This window comes from Mustela nivalis, assembly GCF_964662115.1.
Source record: "Mustela nivalis genome assembly, chromosome: 5".
NCBI lineage: Eukaryota > Metazoa > Chordata > Mammalia > Carnivora > Mustelidae > Mustela > Mustela nivalis.
The window spans coordinates 10,505,645-10,520,820 of NC_139024.1; the positions used below are offsets into that span (position 1 = coordinate 10,505,645).

General features: G+C 44.5%; 1 protein-coding gene across 19 annotated transcripts in view; it reads right to left on the reverse strand.

Annotated features, from left to right (window-relative positions):
• Positions 1–13,672, reverse strand: part of ARID1B (AT-rich interaction domain 1B) — a 436,238-nt gene extending 422,566 nt beyond the window's left edge. For all 19 annotated transcript variants that reach the window (XM_082729553.1, XM_082729546.1, XM_082729550.1 and 16 more), the window contains exon 1: positions 11,385–13,672. In XM_082729553.1, the coding sequence (XP_082585679.1) occupies positions 11,385–13,244 (1,860 nt within the window). In that variant the 5' untranslated portion in view covers positions 13,245–13,672. The remainder of the gene's footprint in view (positions 1–11,384) is intronic.
• Positions 13,673–15,176: the final 1,504 nt, after the last annotated feature.

Genomic DNA, 15,176 nt, shown 5'->3' on the forward strand with positions numbered 1-15,176 from the left:
TATCTTCACTAATTAATTGCTGAATAAAAGTAAAACGCTACTGCTTTAAAGTGTTCGTACTTCTGACAAACGTCTCAGTGGAGGAGGGAAAACCAAGTCTTACCACACATAACGTATACCAAGGGGAGAAACCAAGACTCACAAAGCACATTCCTGCCTGCTGTAACATGCACCTTCCTGAGCATTCTCTCTGCTCAAATGAAAATGAAAAGGGCTGGCAACAAGAGTCGGGAAAGGGAAGACTTTCAAACCCAACAAAATCATAACAAATGTGACTACAATTTTTTAAAATTTTCAGCAGTTAATAAACTATTTCTTTAACACATGGAGAAAATTAATTAAAAGCAAAAGATCCATTTCACCAATTTGCAAGTTGTCTGCCTACTGCGAATTTCCTTTGATTCAAAATTTGAATTGCTCATGAGGCCAGAGTTATTCAATCCATGTTTCTAATTAAATGGGATAGTAGGTAAAATAAAAATATTCCACAAACTATCTTATTTATTGCAATCGCCAATATTCACTGCGTAATATAAGGATATTCCTCTATACTGACCAATGAACAACGCAATGTGTAACGATTTTCAAAGATTCCCTGGATATCTTTTTATCTGGTAAATTGCCCCTATACCAAGGTCACTAAATGTTGATGATGGTGAAATTAAACACCCCTATTATCGATCTGAATTTATTTTTCCTTACCAGTTAAAAAAAATATGACTGTAAACAGACTAGCAAATGACAGTAGACATTTTTCTAAAATGAAATTTTCTAAAATGTCGTCAACTGCCCCATCACTCACTTTCCCTAAACACCTGGCAAGGTACAGACACATCAGGCAATCAAGAACTGAAACGGTCTGGACTAGAAATAACCTTCAAATGTTAACCCATTTGTTCCAAGAGGAAAGAATAACAGGCTGTTAAATTAACTTGTTAAATTACCTAATACAGAACCACATCTAACTCATCTTCATTCCTTGCCCAAGACAAAATACAATCTGTTGTTACTTTTTTAAAACAGCCCCTTCCTTGCCAGGTAGTAAGTACGTCAGCACTCTATCAAGTGTACTTCCTGAAACAATTCCATGGGTTAAGTCTTCTCTCGGATCTCTTTGGACAAAAAGGAACTTCGAACCTCAGGCAGGTGCAGTCACTTGCCCAAGGTCACACAGGTAGTCAACGTCCAGTCTTCCAGGTTCTGTAACCTGCTGGTTCCTGCCTTTGCCCCTCCCTGCTTCCATCTCCAGGCCTCCTCACTTGGTTAACTCAGTTAACATCTGCTCATTAACCAGGTCTCAGCTTGTTCAACCTTAGTTGGTGCGCAGAGCCTTCTTACTTCTCCCCCGACCTCGAGCTCATCTCTGCGGGATGTCCCACTAACACCAGGACTTCCCCCACTGAACCAGTAACACTGTACTGTGTAGCACATTTACCAGTCCTTAGTCACTGCACTGTCAATCCATCAAGGTCCATGTCCTTGTCATGGAGGAATTCATCATCCACCACAATACGAGGCGCACAGTAGGCTCTCCACAAACATCTGCCTGATGCCTTGGTTCCTGCTATACCCCTAAAGCCCTAACACACAGGAGGAGATTGTTCAATACAGTGAAGGTAATGAACATAATTCTTTTATTTTTTTTTTTTACAAGATTTTATTTATTTATTTGAGAGAGAGAGTGTGTGTGTGTGAGACAGAAAGCATGGGCGGGAGGAGAGGGAGAAGCAGGCTCCCCACTGAGCAAGGAGCCTGATGCACAACTTGATCCCAGGACCCCGGGATCATGACCTGAACCAAAGGCATATGCTTAACGACTGAGATACCCAGCGCCCCAAATGAACTGAATTCTAAATCCTTCATGCTAATGACACTATAAAGTCATTGCTTTAGCTGAAAAATCCCCATAGGATACCCAAAACAAAATCCAAATTAAGATCACCTTCTTATCAATGTCACAGCACCTAAGAACAATCTGCAAGCACAGTAACCTTCCACATAAGACCATGAAACACTAACTGAACAGATTACCTTGAAACTGTTGTTGGAGATGTATAATATATTCATAAGAAAATTTTCAGTTTGGATACATTATCAACTACTCTTCAAACAGTTCTTAGATGATGCACTTTGAGGGATATAGTCTTTTTGCACAGAACTGCAGGAGAATAATGTAGCCATTCATTTTAATTTCCACTTTGTAAAACTCCAGGAGTCTATGATAATTCACCAGGGAAAATTATGGATCATATGTTATATTTACTCTTTGTATCTTAAGCATCAAGTGGTGCTCAGAGTAAGTATTTGCTCATAATAGAATTAAATTTTGTCCCTGATACTTTTATAAATCTCAGCATTAACAAGAGGAAGGAAAAAAACAACAAAAAAAAAAACCCTGTTCCTCTCTACCTACATATTTGAGATAGGCCCTGGGCATGCTCAGCTTTGACATCTGCAGCTTTGACTACTGCACAGCAACCCTAAGCCTCCCTGATATGTAAATTATAATCTTGCTAAGGACCAAGTGTGACTCACATATTCAGTGAAGTTGAAACAGATGCAGAAGTAAGTTACTTAACCATGAAATCAGAGACCAAAGTCCACCCCTCAGAATCCCAAAGCCTAGTTTTAATTTTTTGAAATTTGTTCCTTTGCAAAAAGTACTTCCCCTAAAAAGCTAGTCATTTGGGTAGATCATGAAAGTGGAACGGTCTAAAAAGTATCAGAAAGGAATAATTCTCAGAATTTACTGATTAATATTAAGGATGGGACACTGTGAGGCAGCAGCTCAGACTCAATGACATCGGTCCGCCATGGGCTCCACTGGTCAACCAAAACCAATTCATGCAACCAAAACCAATTCATACAGAGTCCCAATCTGTACAAAACTACATTTTGGGAGGGACAGTGCGGTGGTATCCACAAAATCTGTGTATTTGCATCGGCCTCAGTTTATATTCTCTGAACATGTCCAGGATCTAGTATAGTTTATTAAGATGTTCAGCGGTGCATAGCTGATTAGGCACTGTATTTTTTAAAATTCAAAGCAGCAGAGGATTTTGCAGCTGGGAGGGACTGGGGTCGCGGAATTGATGGAGGCAGGGGCTTATCTGCGACCACACCCTGAAGCGCAGCAAGGCCGGGCAGAGAACAGGAACTCGGGGTTCACGAAACCCTGCGAAGACTGGAGGGAAAAGACCACGTAACGATGGCGCAGGCATGAACTCCGTGACAGCTCTGCTCAGCGGGCAAAATTTCATGTCAGGAAACTGAGCCTCGGCCGCATCTCAGAGAAAATGGGCACTCAAGCCTACAAGTGAATCAAAGTCTTACCAACTCAAAGCCCGCGATCTTTCCATTACGTCAGGATGCCTTGTAATATATTCACATTCTCTCATAAATCCTCATAATCACAGAAATAAACTAATATACAACAAACATGCCAGCTCCCTTAGAAATATGCCTGCTTCTTCAGACAGATTCTTGTTCAGCAGTAGCAATGTTTTACATTTCTATTTCCAAGGTCATTTATAATTCATTGGGTAAAGTGAATTTATTATAAAAATTACATACTGAAAGCAGAAAATTTAAAGGATATTAAAACGAGGTTAGAGCTTGATATATATAAATATATGGTCTCGGGATCTTAAAATTTGCTTCTTAAATTTTCAGAAATTAGATGCCACATTCTACACAATTTTTAGAATTACCAGTTATTTCAAAATAAGGCTATTATGAAGTACAGTGAGTGGTTCAACTTCTAAGATGCTCAGCACAAAAAGAAACAGGAGATACTAAGAATTCTGGAACAGCCTCCACTAATCATCAATGCCTCGCTTTCTGAAAGGTTTATTTCAGGACCCAGAAGCAGTAGCTGAATTTACTCCTCAGCCAGCATACATTATCTAAACAGTTACCAAAAATACTCCAGCAATCCAAGTATCTTCCTAAATCTGAGCAGACTGTTTTAACTTTTCTCCAAGAGCCTATGTAATATAGAAAACTGAGAAAAAGAAAAAGGACCATTCTATATAAATTTCAAAGTGATTATATTTTTCTTCTTTTAGCTATTATTCTTTGTAGTGGGATCTTCATTTTGCTGTGGCACTAAGCCTGTAATTGATTGGTAGACAGGGAAAAGAGTCACTAGCTGACATCAACCATATCACAACAATCTACAATTATTTGTTTTGCCAAAATCCACTCTCTCCCACCCAAAAAGCAGGCCGACAGACCGCTGACCCACATGGCCGCGATCTGCACTTTGTTTAAATGAGCCAGTTCTAAGTCAACAATGCCCAACATGCCAAACCCAGGTTCAGGGAGAGCCGGGTGCGGCAGCATGTCTCCCTCCACTGCGCACAGAAGCGGCAGCAGCAGTCCCCAGACCCCAGCCACTGGCAGCGGCCGGCACAGGGCTGATGACAAAAATGGGTGTTCAATGAACATTTGCCAACTGATTACCCAGAGCAGATACTTATCTAGCCTACACCTCAGAGCATACACAAATGCTAAACCCTTACCCCGTTAAGAGATCACTGTTGCTTCCTTAAATCACAGTTCAATTTCTGTGTCCTCTGTGGACTTTAGTGTTAAGGTACACAACTGATCGTCTAAAGATCTAACTACACAGCAACAGCAATGGCCGCTAAAACACAATTCCAAATTTTACATACAGAAGAGCCTGTTTCTAAGACTAGCCAGAATCCAAGAAGCATCCCTTTGCAGCTGCCTCTAAATTTAATTAAAAGACCGATCATTTTAATTTAGGAATTTTTCCACATACAAAGAATTTCTGCAATTTTGCAGAGGACTACTAATTAAAAACATAAGGGGGAGCACAAATTTGGGGCCCAGAACACTATGAAAAAAGACACAGCATCACATGGATGTTTGCTCAGGCTTGGGGAACTGGGATGGCCCAAAACTTAACACAAAACTGGAAGAAAATTAACATTGTAAATGATTTCCACTAATATTAGAAAGATAAAACCAGTGCTGAAAAGAGGCTAACACGCAAAAGATGAGAGCAGCAAAGGGGGGAAATGCTCATGCTAACAGTTCATTTTCATATCTTATTATCTAACCAAGTACCACATTTCTCTCAACAAAGTATTCCAAACCTTTAAACAGAAAGTCTTCAGAAAGCTGCTTTTAAACTTTTAATGACCTGACAGTGAAACAACTAACCTACACAAAACACATTTCCAAACAGACCAAACCTGGGAAGAACATCACCCCCAAGTTAGAAGTGGAAGGAAGTAGTGGCGTAAACACACACACACACACACACACACACAGCATGAGTGCTGCGAGGGAACATCTGAGGAAGGGTTTACCACCAAACTATGAAGCAGCAAGAGCTGGCTCTAGAAAGATTATTTTGCTTGCAATACACGTTAATAACTAACAATATGAAGGTCTGACATGAAGAAACTTTTTATTTCGGTTGGGAAGATGAAAAGTTCTAGAAATGGATGGGGTGATGGCTGCACATCAGCATGAGTGGACTTCACGGCAATGACAATACACCTAAAAATGGTTTAAGCGGTAAATTTTATGTTACGTATATGTTATCATAATTTTTAAAAAGCATATGTAATTCTTTTGGCCTCCCATATTTTTAAAAATGTGGTCTAGGTTTTTCTTCCGGATTTCATCAAATATGGCTTCCCTTCCAGAGTCACCTAATAAGTAATGTCTGATTCTCAAGTTTCACCTATCATCAAGGCCCAAACAAGATGCTGAGAAGAGCTTCCAAGATGGTGAGGAGAAGCTGCATCTCGTTCAATTCAAAGGAACTGCCTGCTCTGACAGATCTCGTCCAGGTTCTGCTGCCACCTACCTAAAATAAGAGTGTCTATTGGTAAACCGGATATGCTTGAGATTTTAGAGCTTTGGTCTTTTTCCGAGCAATAAATATCATTCAAGGAACAAATTAATTTCATCATTAGTTCATCTGTCAAACTCAGTAGCCTTCTAATATTCTTGGCACTGATCCATTCAGAAGTGGGTTTGAAAACTGCCTATTGGATCCTATTCAAATAAGTAAATCTAGGGAAATCGTTTTCTTAGAATTACTCCAAGTTAAAGCCTTTGAAAACAGAACATGTTTGCTGAAAACTTACTGTGGAAGCCCATATTTTACTCTGATAAAGTCACTCAGTCACTCAATTAGGGTGAACTGTTTAGGTTAAAACTCCAGTGTGCATATACCAACAATTCCATTCATTCCTAGGTTAGCCTAAGGCAAAAAAAGGGGATACTTAAGGATACCTCAGTACCAATACCTGTATCATTTTCTTTCCACCAAAATTCTAAAAGAAAAAGTCACTAACATATTCCAAGTTTTTAGATCAAAATTAATTCTATCACCCAATTAAGCCAAAAAGAGCCACTTAGTCTTGTATAAAATAACCTCCAAACTGTGAAAAGCAATATTACGTGATAGTTCTACATCTATGATATATGATATATATCCTTGGGGGATAAGCAGTTGTACCTGGTTCTTACTTGACCCCTCAGAAACACGGAGAACTCAAATAGGGATGCCTCGGCCTCCAGCACACACGCACGCACGCACACATGTACACACACACACACACACACACACACACACACACACAGTGAATACATGGCTCTACAGAGAATCAGACAGAGTCTGCACGAATCTCCAGATGAAGAAAGAACACCTTGGAAAAGGCCGGAGACCAATACCTATCCCATTCCAAAGAGGCCTAGATGTGGAAGTGGCCCGTAAGTATAAATAGTATTATAAAATGTCATAAAACATTTTTAACAACCATTTTGAAAATCTAATTACTGTAAAAAAAAAAAAAAGGAATTTGAGTTTTATTAACATTCCTTGTGAGGCCCCATAAATTTGTTGTCTTAAGTGATACACAACAGCTCTTTCAAATATAAATATAACCCTCAAATTTACAAATCTACACACAGGCCAAAATGAAAGTGACACAAGTGAATTATTAGTTCCTTTTCCTCAGTGATGGATCAAAGTACACAGATCCTTTAACTGAGCAGTGCCATTCTTGTAATGAGAAAAACCTCCAAATTTAGGGCACTGGGCAAATGCTTATACAGTTCCCAATACAATACAGCCAAAATTTACATGTCCAAATCAGTCTTCAAAATAAATATAATTTCTGAGGACCCCCCCTCAACAAATTTTAAATCAAACTACTCTCTTCCTAGGAAAGAACAGGGTATAAATAAACGAAATGATCATCTTTTCAGTTTGCCTGTCATGTTGGTATCTATCCTACTGAAGCCATTTAAGCTACACTGTGCCCCAAATTATAAAGTGATAAAGTCCATGAATAAGAAATAGAACTTAAATTTGACCCCATTCTCTTACACCTGTTTTCTTTAAATATGTGTCTGATAAAACTACCAAATTTATGAATCTTCCTCCACATGGTCTTACATTTTCAGAACTGGTCCTCAAACCAGAATTAATACTATTTTCATACCAGAGTGAAGATGTTATTCTGTCAATCCTAATGAAAGAACATGCTATTTAGAGGAAAAGTACATTAGTGTAAGTGTCTAAGGTTGACTTGGATTATTTCCATCTCCACAACACACTTGTGATAGTTCTGATACAATATGATGCTGGGGAAAAATGAAACAAGTAGGAAAAGCCCTAACAAAAATTCATTCCTAAATATAGATAAAAAGCAAAACCAAAGATAAAAGAGGAATTAAGGTTTCTCACTACAGACCCAAGGTAAGAATATGATGTTTCCTAGAACATACTTAACAATTTTGTATTAATAGAAACATAAATTTAAGTGATAACTGTCTTAAAGAGTAGTTACTTAAAAAAAAGAAGGAAAAAGAAAAGAAAATGTCAAAAGTAAGTACACAGAAATGAGGATATGCCCAAAAAAAAAAAAAAAAAAAAATTAACCCATGTGTAATTTCATTCCAGGTAACCTAGGAAAACAGAAAACTCTTAAATATTTTTGTTATTTTTTTTTTTTAATGATAGGCCTTTTCTATAATCACAGTTGCCAATTCTACCTTCTCTGACGACAGAGCAGCCAGCCAGCCAGCTATATCTCAGCAAATATATCAACTTAGGGCACAATAATTTCTTTACAAGATTTACAACATCAGATAAGCTAAAATTTCATTGGGAGGGGAAGTGGGGAATGATGTTATGCTATAATGTATCTTATACAAATTTTAAGGTAATCAGGAACCAGTCTGTAACTTCCTGCTTTGTAAGCCAGCTTAGTCGCTTCTTTTAATGGTAAATAAGGCTTTTTTTAAAATTATATTGTATTATATTCTATAAAACTAAGGCTAAAATAAAATAAATGAAATTGAGCACAAATGCAGACATTATAAAATCTAGGCTCCGTGAGTAGACCTCAGTACTCCATTTGAGACTGCTCTACCTCCCTTATCTTACAAAAACCCAGTAACAAACTGTATCATAAAATGGCTTATTTCACTTTTAAAAAAGACCCCTCAATACAATATACACATATATTTTATTTCCAATATAAATACATTTGCCACCCAATATAAACCATTCCTAAAATCAAAAATGAAACTAAATGTGCTAAAGCCACAAGAAAATTTCATCATTTAACAACGTGATTTAACAGTATTTTATGGCCTATAATTACATAGTAATTTAATATTTTGGACAAATAACTATCTCTTATCATAATTATCCTAACAAATACTAAATAAAAACTAGCCTTCCAAAAAGGAAAAATATAAAAAAGACATTCCACACGTTACACGGCAAAGTACCTAAAAGAAATCTGTGAATCTAGGTCATATGCCCAGCATTTTTCTTCCCCTTCAAAAATAAAAAACCTATTCCCAAGGGTCACACTGAGGACATAATGGATTCACTCTCATTCCAAGAAAACAAAATACTTAAAATGATTGGTACCATTAAGAAATAATACTGTAAAGTAACAAGGACCTACATAATACATTTGCCTCTATTATCCTTCCGTTCTAGTTTACAAAGACGGGAATTTTCAACTATCCCTTTAAAAGAAAGCTGACAAAGTAAATGTTTTTAAAATTAATTACATGGGTTTATTTACACAAGGCTTCTCTGTGTTACTTGTGTGAATCAAAGATAAAAATTGATGTCACAAATTTTCTATCAAGAGTAGAGAAATATATTTTCATTAAAAGTAAAACTCCAGTAACTAAAGATTTAAAAGTAGTGGACTCTAATGTCCTCAGCTGGGGATTTACATGATTATCTTGTTAAATTCAGTCCTGTATTCAGTCTGACATGTCTCTCCTCTAAGATACGGTTGTTATTAAAATATACCTTCCTAAAATAAATAAGCTGAGTAAAAACATGTATTACAACCACTGTTAATTCCTAACAAATTAGAATTTTAAAAACTTTCACAGCATTTAAGATGTCTGAGAGAAAGATTAGTTGGGAAAAACACACCCAGCACAGCTTGCATGTGATAGCTTCCCTAATACCTGTGTAAGCACTTCAAATGAGGCTCACATCACCAAACCGAACAAAATAATCAAAAAGAGAAAAAAAAAAAAAATCCCAGAGCATTTCTATATTTCCAAACCAGAAGCAAACGTAAAATAATTTTTAGTATTTCACAAGACTATCCATTTTTCCCTCACTGTTGTATACAAAATTAGTTTCCTCACTTTGTGATTTTTAACCTTTACATCAATTTAACTAAAATTCCTCATTCACAAACATCTTAAAACAATGAGATTTGTTAAAACACACATTACTAGAAATACAGCTTTAATCTTGTTATAAAGCTCATTAAGTATCACTGGAAGAACTGTTGCATCTCAGAACCTGGAAAATTTGAACGCCATAATTTTTAATTTTAAACTATGTGGGCTGACAATTCATTTCTTGCACAGTTTAATCTGTAAAGGGCCTTTCACAAAAGCTTTACAAATCCAAAAACTGGTAAAAATTCTTGGCTTAATTATTTTTCAATTGCCATATCCTCATCCTACATTCCAAATCCGTGATAGATGCATGTCCACGTTAGGATTGCCAAAGATCTGATTTTGTAAATGCCCAGTGTACTGGACACCAGCATAACGTTTTTAGTATTTAATCCTCTTATTAATAACCATGATTCATAATAACTTAAGCTTTAAATAATATTCAACCTTACATCTGCTTGTAATAGAGCTCAGTTATTATTTGTGGCAAGAATTTTTGTGACTGTACTGCTCAGCACTTCTATTTACATCAGCAGTGCTAAATGCCCAATGGTGAGAGGGGAGCCAATCAGATGGCAGATTAGATGTCAACTCAGAGGCAGCTGTCTGGAGACTATTACAGCCAGTTTACCTCCACAATTCAAATTCCAAACCTTGCAAAGGAGATCAAGTCAGTCTTTAGGCTCAGCCTACGAGCAAGAAACAGCAAGAGTGCAGGACACTTCCTAATAACGCTGTAGGACCTGGGTGACAGCAAATTCAAGAAAATTCAAATAAATCCGACCCAAAAAGATCAATTTTCACTGGTCTGCTGTTTTCCTGGATTTGCTGAATAAAATGTATGCCTGATCCATGATCAAAATAAGTTCAATTTAACCGGAATGCGTCCCTTTAACATAGCCTATCTGCTGAAGGTGACTCCTTTCGAGCAGCCTGCAAGCCAAATAATGGATTTCCTGGCTATTCCCAGGAATGAATCGATTTCTTTTAGGATATTTTACCTCCACGTCGTTGGAAATGGGGGTATTCTTTTTGCTACGAAGCATTCCAACCCAAAGCTCGCATCGACTATGTCTGAATAGCCGGGGAAGAACTACGAAAAACACACTCGGTTGCCACAAAGCTAACCTATTTTTCCTGCCTTCACCTTGCAGGCTAAGAGGGAACGCGGTGTGGTAGGAGGTAGGACAAAGTTCCTCATTCTTTTCCCAGTTAAGGCTTATTGTTGGCGCTAACCGAGAAGACCGGGTCAATATCCCTCCCCAGACCGCACCGGCCGGGAGCGCCGATTCGGTTACAAAAGCCGCCCGAGCCGTCCCCGGCGCCCACACCGCTCGCCCGAGGCGCAGTCCCCGGCTCCGGACGCGCGGCTCCGAGCCCGGGGTGGGGTGGCGAGGCGGGGGTGTTCGGCGGCCGGCCATCCCAGCGCGCGTCCCGGCCCTCGGCGCGACCCTCTTCCCCAGGCCCCCGAGCCGCGCAGTCGGACGCCCCCCGCTCCCCAGCCTCCGAGGGAGGCAGCCGCGAGTTAAAATGGCTTTGGGCGCCTCGCCCCCGCCTCCCCCCCAGCACGAGACGCAGAAAAAGTACGCGGAAAGAAAGAAACTAGGGCTCGAGGCGCGCGGCGAGGCCGCCGCGGCGGAAGCAGGCCCGGCCGGCGCGGGGGTTACCTGGGATCTGCCCATGGTCGGGCCGGGGGTGCCGGGGCTCATCGCCGGGTGGCTTCTTTGTTGCGCGGCCGCCCAGGCCGGGCTGGCAGCGGCGTACTGGGCGCCCATGTCCTTGCCCAAGCCCATGCCCGCGGCCGCCTGCTGGCCGCCCGCCGCCGCCCCCGCCGCCGCCGCCTGGGACTGGGGCTGCGACGGCGGCGGCGGCGGTGGCGCGCTGGGGCTGCTGTAGTCGGGGTAGCTGCCGCCGTAGCTCCTCATCATGGGGCTGGGCGAGGTGAGCAGCTGGTTGAGGGTCGGAGTGGCCCCCGACGGGTGCTGGTTCTGCCCGGCGAAGCGCTGGAAGCCCCCAGCCGCTGCGCCGGCGGCCGCCTTGCTGAGGCTCGCGGCCCCGCCGCCCCCGGGGCCCATCATCATGCCGCCGCCCTGCTGCCGGGGGGAGCTCAGCACCCCGTACCCCGAGGACGAGCCCCCATAGCCGCCGCCGCCGCCGCCGCCTCCTGCTGCTGCTGCCGCCGCCGCCGCGGCCGCCGCCGCCACAGCTCCCGCTCCTGCTCCTCCTCCTCCTCCTCCTCCTCCGCTGCCTCCTCCTCCTCCTCCTCCTCCTCCTCCTCCGCCGCCGCCGCCGCCGCCGCCGCCGCCGCCGCCCGCGCTGGGCCTGCTGTAGCCCGGATAATGGTTGTACTGGCTGTTGGGGTACCCTTCGTGGGAGTTCTGCAGGGGGTCCATGCTGTTGGGGGCTCCGGCGGCGGCAGAGGCGGAGTGCATCATCCCCATCCCGGGGCTTTGTTGTCCGCCATGTTGATCAAAGCAAGGCCCAGTGCGGCCGCCGGGGCCGCCGCTAGCAGGGGCAGCGCTGCCATAGTAATTATTAAACTCCGAGACGGCTGCCGGGCCGCTGCCGCCGCCGCCACCGCCGCCGCCGCCCCCGGGCACGGCGACCGGCGGCTGCTGCGCGCCCAGGGCGCCCAGGCCCGGGTGCTCGAACCGGCCGCCCGCCGGCTCCCCCATCTTGGGCGGCGCGTCGTCCTCGTCGCCGGGCTTGCTCAGCAGAGGCTGGCCCGGGGGGTCGGCCTGGCTGCCCGCGGCACTGTCCTTGGCGCCTCCATGTTGCGGCTGCTCCATGTCGGGACCCGGCTGAGCCGCGCCACCGCCCGCGCCGCCGAGGCTGTTGTTGTTGGAAATGGGATGTTGCTGCTGTTGCTGCTGCTGCTGCTGCTGCTGCTGCTGCTGCTGTTGCTGCTGCTGCTGCTGCTGCTGCTGCTGCTGCTGCTGCTGCTGCTGCTGCTGCTGGAACTGGTTTAGCTGCTGCTGTAGTGCGTGGTGGTGGTGGTGGAGGTGGTGGGCATGGTGGTGGTGGTGGTGGGCATGGTGGTGGTGGTGGTGCTGCTGGTGGGGCGGTGCGGCGGGGGCTTCGCCAACGGTTTTCAGTTTGTGGTTGGGGAGCAGCCCCGTCTCCATAACCGAGCCCGGGCCCGACGAGGAGGAAGAGGAGGACGCCGCCGCCGCCGCGGAGGAGGAGGAGGACAGCGCGGCGGCGCTTCCACCCTCCTTGAGAGCCGCCTCGGAGCCGCCGCTCTTGGCGCTGTTCGTGCTGGCGGCGGCGGCCGCCGCGCTCGCGTTATGGGCCATGTTCAGTTCGTGACGGGGGTGCAGGGGGTGGTGGTGCACATTATTCAGGCCGCCGCCGTCGCCGCCGCCCCCCAGCATGGGTCCCGGTGCCGCCGCCGCCGCGCCGCGCGCCCCCGCCTCCAGGTCCCGGGCCCCGGGCGCCGGCCGCGGCCCGGGGGGCGCCCGCCGCTCGCCGCTGCCCGCCCGCGCCCGCGCCGCCGCCGCCGCCGCCGCTGCTGCCCGCGCGGCCATGATCGCCGCGGCGTGGCCAGGCCGGGCGGGGGGCGGGGGGAGACAATAAAACCCACTTTTTAGTCAGCGGCCCCTCCTGTGCGCATCCACACGCCCCGACGGGAATCGAGCGAGCCCCCTCCCCCTCCGCAGGCCCCGCCGGAGCCGAACCGGGAGGCACGCCTTACGGTCTGGGCCTGTTCCCGCTGTGTGATTTCATGGTGAAAGTTTTTAGTTCAGGTTTAAATGAAACTTTTCTCTTTTCCTCTCTACCCCGGATATGGGTAAATACACGACTGACTGAGCCTATCGGGCCCAGCATGGCTTGAGAGGGAGCCGAGCGAGCCCGAGCAACTATTATCCACTTCTCTCTGATTACTCGCGCGCACTCGCAAAACGCGGACTGGACTCGGCGCGGGCCGCCGCCGCCCGCCGGGCCCTGCGCCCGCCGCCCGCCCGCCGCCGGGGCGCAGCCTCGCGGGCACCCGGCGGCCCCAGGCCGGGGGCTTGGGCCGGCTCCGCAGGCGCCCGGAGCGCGGCGGCGTGGGGCGGCGGGAGGCTGCACTTTCCCCTCGTGCCCCGTCTCCTTGCCAACCGGCCGTTCGCGTGTTTGTTTTCACGTCTAAAAGGAGCGATACAAAGGTGGAAAACGAGTCTGACGAGCAGACAAAAGAGGGAGAAGGGCCGGGGAGCAAAGTTGTCTGTTGGCCTCCAAGGTTTGGGGGAGCCGACGGAGAAAGAAAATATTTGGGCAATCTGTGCAAAAGCACTGCCTGTCCCAGCAGTTATGTAATTTTTCAGACTGTTGGCCTCTCTGCCTTGATTCGGGCCATCGGCGTGATTGCCACAACTTCTTCAAACTGCGAAATGTGAAAGCCTTTAAGGGAAGGTTAGCCGCATTCAGGGAGTGCTGTGCCCTGTACACAGCAAGTGCTCAGTAAGTGCTGAGGCTGGCGGCACCTGCCCCAGAGATGATGTTTATATAACGATTTTTTAAGGCACCTCATATATGCGTGTAGGCTTATCAGTGAAAACGCAAAAGCATTCCCAAAGGAGCATTTTTTCTTAAAATGCCCGTGTCTGTCCTCTCAGTAAAGGGAAGGTCTTCAAATAAGTAGACTGGTGTGTTATGCTCGCACTTGCACGTGGAAATTTCACTACAGGTGCCATAATAGTGACAGCTGAAGTTTATCTCAGTCTTCATAAATCTATATGACGCCTTTCATCATATTGCAGAGGTTAATGTGCACAATTAACCCTCTTGATATGGGTTCGTTTCTAAGCAGTGTGAAAGAAAACTAAAAAGAAATACGTATTATATTTAATAAACATAAGATCAATAGTAATGTAAACTGGACGAATCTAATCTTAAGGAGAAATGTTTCAGACTCTGTTCTTTTAAAAATACTCTATTTTGTCACTTGATGATGTTTTAAATGTTTTTATTATTGTTAATTTATCACCTAGTAACCTTCTGGGTATCTTCAAGCAGGCCTTCTTAACCTAAGCAATGACTCACTTGCACTAGTGTGGAAACCAGAACTTCCAAGGGGTCACACTAGCTGAAATAATATATATGATTTTAGTAGAACATAGTTTTCTAAAATCATCTCACTCTTCAGCTTCTTATAAAGATTAGTTTATTTTAACTGCAATGGTTATTTTTACTCGCTTGAGCAAGTGCAAATATGTTAATGACTAAACAGAAAAGGATAGGTGGGAAAAAGTGGTGACTAATTGGTGGGGGAGGGGAATCAGGTGCACACCCAAGGGTCATTACAGAGTGTACAAACAACAAATTGTAATTCTATGCAAACAACTGGAAAACGGGTTATATCATTGGGTGTAAGAGAGAATTACAGAACTGTAAGATGAATTCATGCCAAATCATTCATCAGTTTTTGCCAAGAGAATACTACATCTTTGTTAGTGTGCCTTTTTGACATTTTCTCC